The sequence below is a fragment of the Nannospalax galili genome, unplaced genomic scaffold, assembly GCF_000622305.1.
Source record: "Nannospalax galili isolate Female #2095 unplaced genomic scaffold, S.galili_v1.0 scaffold315, whole genome shotgun sequence".
In the NCBI taxonomy this organism is placed as follows: Eukaryota; Metazoa; Chordata; class Mammalia; order Rodentia; family Spalacidae; genus Nannospalax; species Nannospalax galili.
Window position 1 is genome coordinate 1,030,283 of NW_008336851.1, and position 7,908 is coordinate 1,038,190.

General features: G+C 39.5%; 1 protein-coding gene across 6 annotated transcripts in view; it reads left to right on the forward strand.

Moving 5' to 3' along the window:
* Positions 1 to 7,908, forward strand: part of Vps8 (VPS8 subunit of CORVET complex) — a 359,227-nt gene that overhangs the window by 66,935 nt on the left and 284,384 nt on the right. For all 6 annotated transcript variants that reach the window (XM_008831321.3, XM_008831320.3, XM_029562651.1 and 3 more), the window contains 3 exons: positions 1,663 to 1,816; positions 1,917 to 1,976; positions 4,207 to 4,314. In XM_008831321.3, the coding sequence (XP_008829543.1) occupies positions 1,663 to 1,816; positions 1,917 to 1,976; positions 4,207 to 4,314 (322 nt within the window). The remainder of the gene's footprint in view (positions 1 to 1,662; positions 1,817 to 1,916; positions 1,977 to 4,206; positions 4,315 to 7,908) is intronic.

Genomic DNA, 7,908 nt, shown 5'->3' on the forward strand with positions numbered 1-7,908 from the left:
TATCAAGGCCAACTGTATGGCCTTATACATCCAAAAGGGAAGTATAACCAAAGTATAATTTCTTAAGAGTCCATGTGCATAGCTAAAGGCTACATAATAAGCAACAATGCCAGATAGGAGATACCTTCTTTTGAGTTGTTGGCCAGGGTGGCCAAAGGGACTCCCAGATAGTAACCCAGCATAGAACTGGGAAAATGAACAGCAGACCCCAATCTTATCTAAAGGAGTATTGACAACTGATTGCTGCTAGAAGAGGATCAGCTGACCCTCCTAAAACAAAGGCCTCTAGATAGGCTGACTAGATTCAACAGAAGGGCAAGTAGTGGGGATTGGCTGAGGTGCCGACAACACAGAAGACAGTAGCAGGGATATCAGAGTATAAGGGCTCTAGTGGGGGGGAGAGGCTATGGGAGGGTGCCAACTGGGAAGTGGATGTATAGTTGAATAAGATGGTTTGGGATGTTCTGTGTGATATACACATACACACAAAAAATCAACAAATTAAAAAAAAGTATTATATTTGAGGAAGCATGGAAATTTACGTCATGCTAAAGAGGCGATAGACATTATCATTGAAATGTACCCGATGACTTCATAGACATACACAGGCGCCAAGGGTCCAAGTGCAACCGATTATGACTAATAATAATCAGATGCATACAGATTAGAGATGCATGTGCCAACATCTCAGTGTTTATAGCAAAAACAATGAGTCTTTCTGCAAGGAACAATATATTCTAAAATGAAATGGAGTCTTTTTTAAAGGTTAAAAAGCTCATTCAATTTTATGTTTTACAGGGCTTATACTGGGTTCAGTATTATATAACTGTATTAACTCAACTGTGAACCTAGAAACTTGCACTCACTTGCGAAAGAGATGTACTCTTGCTCTGGAGTGTGTTACTGAATATGTTAAAGCTGTAATAAAATGCTTCTTCTAATCACGTAGCTATTAAAAATTTTTTTAAAAACTGGAAAAAGCAGCTGGGCGTGGTGGCGCACACTTTTAATCCTAGCACTCGGGAGGCAGAGGCAGGGGGAACTCTGTGAGTGCAAGGCCAGCCTTTTACAAAATCACAGAGGGCAGAATTGGTCTTTGAGGAGTTGCTAGTCTTTTGTTTAAGAGTTTGGTAAATATCTTGGTAGAGAAGTGGATGAAACCCAGGGTTCTCACAGCAGGAGCAGGTCATCTCTTCCCCCCAAACTGGCCCTGATCAGGAATATCTGACTGCTTAGTCACCTCACCTACTAGCCTGCCAGCTTGCCAACCTGCCAGTCCATCCTTCCTACTACAATATTGTATAACTGTAATAATTCAACTGTAAACCTAAAAATTTACAGCCAATTTTGAAAGAGATGTATCTTAGCTGAAGAAATTGTTATTTAATATGTCAGTGCTATTGTAATGAAATGCTTCTTCTAAGTATGTAGTTATGAAATAAAAAAAATTGGTTTCAGAAACGAAAGTATTGAAAATCTGTTTGTAGTATTTGTTAAAAATAAAGATAATTAAGCCTAAAAAAAAAAAAGTGCTGCTGTCATGTGGAACATGGATTGTTGAAGACAAGAGTGATCCTAGGAGGTTCTGATTAGTAAGCTAAGCTGGAAATGATGGTGCCTTGGATTAAGATTGAATTGATTCTGAATTGTTTATGTTTTCAGGAGAGTAATGGGAGTGAGAACTTGTGAATCCAGATGTCTGCTTAGTGGTTCCAAGGGTGAAGTTTGCTGCATTGAGCCTCTGCATTCTAAGCCTGAGTTGAAAGATCATCCCATCACACAGTTTTCATTATTGGCCATGGCATCCCTAACAAAGGTAGGTAGGTGTGTTTAGAAGAAGCTCTTGGCTTTTAGAAGCTTTGATGTTTGAAAATTGCAAGGTAAATAATGAAAATAACATATATTTTTTCCTGTAGATCCTGGTTATTGGATTGAAACCATCCTTGAAAGTGTGGATGACTTTCCCCTATGGACGGGTAAGTATGCCTCTCCATTTTGTTGGCAAAAGGAAGAACTAAGTCGGGAGGATGGAAGAATTATTTGTAAGGGTGAATTCTCTTGAGAGTACAAAATGTAGATGTGGAATGGAAGTGAGTGGTCTCAGGTTATTGGTTAGATTCACCTTAGAAATGGAAGCAGGAAAGATTGGTGTCTTGAGAATCATACCATGTTACACTTCTGTGCCTTTGATGTTTGAAGCTTTTCTCTCATAAACAACATAAGGTTGGCTTTTGTTTTTAACTACAGTTTGACAGTTTTTTATATTACTGCCCTGGTGCTGTGTAGTTAAACCTTAATTCATTCACCAATTTTCCTAGCTTCATTCTCTGCTCTTTAGAGGCTGGTAAGGTTTCCTTCTTGGATTTAAGACTGATGGATAAGTTGATGTGCTGAATCCTAGCCTTGATTTCCAGTGTTTGAAGAACACTGTGTGATAGCTGTGCTGAGGCAGGATTATGCTCACTGTCTGTGTTTTGAAACCAAATTTCTGATCATGTAGACTCCACTGTAGTATCCAGTATAAATTGCTACTACACATGCTTTCCATGGTTTCTACCCTTGATATGTTCTTTAGAAGATGTTATTTTTGAGAAAGTACAGATGGCCATATGTAATTATGGGTTTTACATCCACGAATTTAACCAGCAACACATCAGAATATTCAGAAAAGGGCCTGGAGAAATGGCTCAGCAGTTAAGAGCACTGACTACTCTTGCAGAGGACACAGGGTTGGTTCCCAGCACCCACATGGCAGCTCACAATCATTTGTAACTCTATTTCCAGGGGATCCAGTGCCTCTTCTGTACTCTATGGGCATTGCACGTATGGGTGTTCTTACATGCATGCAAGCAAAACACATAAAATAAAAATAAATTAAAAATTCATTAAAATTTTACCTCTATACTGAACATGTACAGACCTGTTTCCTTGTCACTAAATGATACAGTGTAACGTCAGATTAACACAGATTACACAGGGCATGGTGGTTCACGCCTTTAACCCAAGCACTCAGGAGCTAGAGGCAGGCAGATCTCTGTGAGTTCAAGGTTAGTCTGGTCTACATAGTGAGTTCCAGGCCAGCTGGGGCTGCAAGGAGATCCTGTCTCAAAAAGACCAAAAAAAAAAAAAAAAAAAAAGAAGTACACAGATTACATACTAATATTTTGCCGTTATATATTCAACACGAGCATTACGGATTTTGGCATCTAAGCGTGGACCTAGAATGAATTCCCCATAGACAGCCCAGTTTCCCAGGTCTTTGGTGTTTGATGTTTTTAAGAGAGTGGAGTGTGTGTACAAGGAGGGATGTTAATGGGATGCCATGGGAGTGATGGGTGCTGAAGAACCCTGGCTAATTCAGAAGGCAGCAACATGAACACTGAAGGAGAGCACTCTTGTTTCTTTGTTGGCACATTGTATGTCTTTGAGCCCAGGAGGAGCAGGTTTGTCCTAGGCAAAGCTGGCTGAGGTTGGCATCATTGACTAATTGACGTTTTTATCATGATGATACATGTTGCATCTTTTTGTGCATTTTCCTTCCAACATTTTATTACAAACATTTTTGAACAGAGGTGTCAAAGAATTTTTAATTAAATGCCCATATGCTTGCCACCTAAATTCTGTTATTACCATTTTATTGTATTTTCTTTATTACATATCTGTGTATCTATCCATCTCTCTACACATCAAGCTATTTTAGTTTTTTTATGGATTTCAGAGTAAATTATAGAAACCGATATACAAATCTTGAGTGTACATTTGTTGAACTTTGACAAATGCATATACTTTTGTAACTCAAACCCCTATCAAGGTATAAAATATGACTGTCACCCAGAAACTTCCCTGTAACACTTCCTAGTCAGTCCCTGCTTCTTTGGAACTTGTGTGAGAAATTGGGGAAGATTTAGCAAAGAGATGGTCAGATGATTTTTTTTCCAAAGGTTTATTTGCTTTTATTCTGCGTGTATAAGTGTTTTGCCACATGTGTGTATGTGCACAGTGTGCATGCCTGCTGTCTGCAGAGGCCAGAAGAGGGCCTCAGATCCCCTAGCTGCCATGTGGGTGCTGGGAACGGAACCCAGGTCCTCTATAGGAGCAGCACTGAGCCATCTCTACTGCTCTTCAGATGCTGTTTTTAAACAGAATTTTCTCTTTGTCCTTTTGTCAGTTGTGATGAATGTTTCCTTTTGTTTTCTTTTTACATAGATGGATCCTTCCAGTGTTCCATTATTGGCCTGGCACTTTGTGGCAGTACATAACTATGTGAATCCCATGCTTGCTTTCTGCAGAGGAGATGTTGTTCATTTTCTATTGGTAAGTCATAATTTGATGGTAGGACTGTTGTAAAGCTTCAGATCTCAATTTTTTTTCCTGATTCTTTGGTAATTTAATGCTGTATCAACAACAACAACAAAAAAACCCAACCAACCAACCAAACCCCTATCTTACTGTGGTCTGTTTAATTAAGAGAGTGGTCTATTAATTAAGGCATTAATGCTCAAAATGGAAAAAGCCTGAGTACTCTTGGCTTCATAGTTCTTCATTGTTTATTACTTGGTTCCATCATCTTAGGCTAACAAGTAATTAATGAGTTGTCTATATGTGTGAACATGTCTGTTCACACACACAGACATCGTGTATGATTGTGAGCATGTCTTTATTGATGCTGTCTATACATATATCTGTGCATTTGAGAGCAAGTACTATTTGAGTAGTTCCTGTATTCTCTGCACTTTGAGTACAGGACACAAATGAAGGAAGTACAAAACAATTATTCTACACACCTTATATATTGCTTGAAATAACTATTGCCACTAGAAAACCAGTGTTTGTTGCTGTGAGAGTTATAGTTTAAATATCAAACTATATGTGAGAATTAGAAATTGAAAATAAATTAGAGCACAAAGACATTGGGATATTGTAGAGAGGTATACAAGGCTTTTGAAGATTTTAGGGAAAGTTGAGGGACTGAAGTCATAGAGCCAAACATGTACCTGTGTAATCTCTCCTTGAGTGTCTTGAGTGTCTTGCTCAGTGAGGCAGGTGCACTACTGTGTACCTCATTTATCCAGTCAACACTTGGGAGTCCCCTTTCAGATACCTTTCCCCCTTCAGATGTGCTCCATCACGAAGTCCTTTTTCACTCTACCTCCATAATCTCTTGGCTTTGTACTTTTTGACTCCTCCATGGTTGATTACTTCCCCAATGCAACCACATATATGTCTGTTCTAGATTCTGCAGTAGCTTCCCAGCCAGTGTCTGGCCTGTGTGTCTTTACTTGTGTAGGTGCCTCTTCCACTTTGTCCTCGCTCACAGTTACCATTGCCTTCTCTGGCTTCCAGCTACATAGTCCTATAAGGCCTTTCCTTTTAGAACATTTCACACATTTGAAATCTCTTATATAGTGCTCTTCTTCCTTCCTAAGCCAAAAGCTTTCTAAGTCTAGAAACTAGCTCTATGCTATATTAGTAACCACTGGACAGCACCTGTGCATAGAGATAAGTATTTATAGAATTACTGATGGGATGTAAAATTGGATATATGGGGTAGATTTAGACCAAGAGTGGGGGAACTATGACCCATGTACCAAATATCTATTTTGGTGAATAAAATTTTAGTGGAATATAGTTGTGCTCATTCATTTACATTTAAAAATTTTGTTTGTTTATTTTGAGATAGGCTCTCATGTATGCCAGACTGACCTCAAACTCACTATGTAGCTAAGGCTGGCCTGGACTCCTGATTCTCCTGCCTTTACCTCTCAAGTGCCAGGATTACATGCACCATGCCCAGTTTACATGTTATGATTGCTTTCTCATTATAGTTGTGGAATTAAATAAGTACAACAGACTATATGGTCTGCAGAATTTTAAAATACTTACTGCACAGCCCTTCACAGAAACGTTTGCCAACTAAGTTATATATTGGCCTATATTGGTAATGGGGAAACATTACAGATATTCAGGTTCTTAGATAAAGTATATAATTAATTAATAGTTAAACATTAATAATTAAGATGCTGTTTTAGGAAGATCAGTCTAGAAGTATCGCAAAGAATAGATTATAGAAGATAGGAGGTTTTGCTCTTATAATAAAGCTGGGGTGAAGTGGTTAAATAAATGCAGTTGCAGTGAGTTAGGAGATGCTATTTGGAAAGACAGAGCTTCTCAATATACAGGGTCTAGGAACTGAAAGGCATTAATCAGAAACATCTCTATGTTATAGTCAAGAAATATTCAGAAAAGTTGCTTGGTAAGAAATGATTAGGAAAGATTTTGTTTTGTTGAATTGGAAGTGAAAATGGTACTTCCAAGTGTTATATCAGGAGCTGTCTAGTGAGCAGAGGGCAGGCACAGTACAGGTGAGCATTTCAGGTAGAGAATAGTTGAAGGTCTGAAAATCAAAAGAGCATACATGATGTTAGCTCTTACTGTAACAAAAGGAACACAATATTTTCTCTGCCTGAGTACATGTACACAGTTCTGCCTGTCAGAGCACCCAATCAGGACATGTGTGTTACCACGTGTAGGGGACAAAGAAACTGAACTGTAAAAGGAAACTAACAGAGGGCGTAAAAGGCTGGGTCTTTCTTTGTTGAAGGCTCTTCTTTTGAGAACTAGCTCACAGAGCTAGGTGCCAGCACAATAAACTGCTTCCTGGAGGGAAGAAATGCCTTGGTGTCTCCTCTCTGCACATAGCACTTGGAATACCTCAGTAATGTCATAGTCTTTAACACATGGACCATTGGGGGACACTTAACCAAACAACATAACTTTGCAGGACATTCATGAAAGGCAGAGGGAAAAGAAAAGGCAGCAGGAAAGACAGTTCTATTTTTTTCTTTTGATCTTTTTGAGACAGAGTCTCCCTGTAGCCCCAGCTGTCCTGGAACTCACTATGTAGACCAGGCTGGCCTTGAACTCACAGAGATCTGCCTGCCTCTGCCTCTTGAGTGCTGGGATTAAAGGCGTGCACCACCATGCCTGGCCTTTTTTTTTTTTTAAATTTATTTTATTTTATGTGTATGCATGTATTGCCTGCATGTAGGTAAGTGCACCCGTCTCGTGCATTGCCCATGGAGGTCAGAAGAGGCTGTTGGATCCCCTGGGACTGGAGTTACAGTTATTACTGCCATGTGGATGCTGGGATTCGAACCCAGGTTTTCTGCAAGAACAACCAGTGTTCTTAACTGCTGAACCATCTCTCCAGCCCCAAAAGGCAGTTCTTATAAAGACACGTAGATGAGGAGAAGAAAGGGACAGTATGACATAATACAGAAGAGCACAGAAAACCTTTGGGATCATATCAGTTCCACAGTAATACCGTTACCAGAGAATGATCATGGAAGGTAGATGGAGAGATGACCACTGGACATAGTGAGTATGGTTTGTTAGAACCTTCTCAGATGATCAATATCCATGGAATGGGGTGGAAGGTAGATGAGCTGTTAGAGAAATGGGTCTCTAGAAGAGCAAATTCATAGAATCATAGTGCTCGGATTTGAGAGGAAGGAGTACGATTAAATCATGCCTATAAAAAGTAAATCAAAGGCCTAGAGAGATGGCTTAGTGGTTAACAGCACCTGCTGCTCTCGCAGAGGACCTGGGTTTGGTTCCCAGCCCTCACATAGTAGCTGACAGCCATCTTTAATGCCGGTTCTGGGGGATCCAGCGCCCTCTTCTGTCCTCCACAGGCAGTGCATGCACTTACCTGCAGGCAAAACATTCATATACATAAAATTTAAAAGATTTTGAAAAAAGAAGTAATTCAAGGAAAGTCTTTTTAGAGGAGTGGTTTTTATTTTTGAAGATAAGGGAAATTGGAAATATGTTTGAGAGCAAAAGAAAGAAAAAGGTTTTTGAAAAAGAGTAATTGAATATACTAGCAGGGTTGGAAGGGGCAGGACT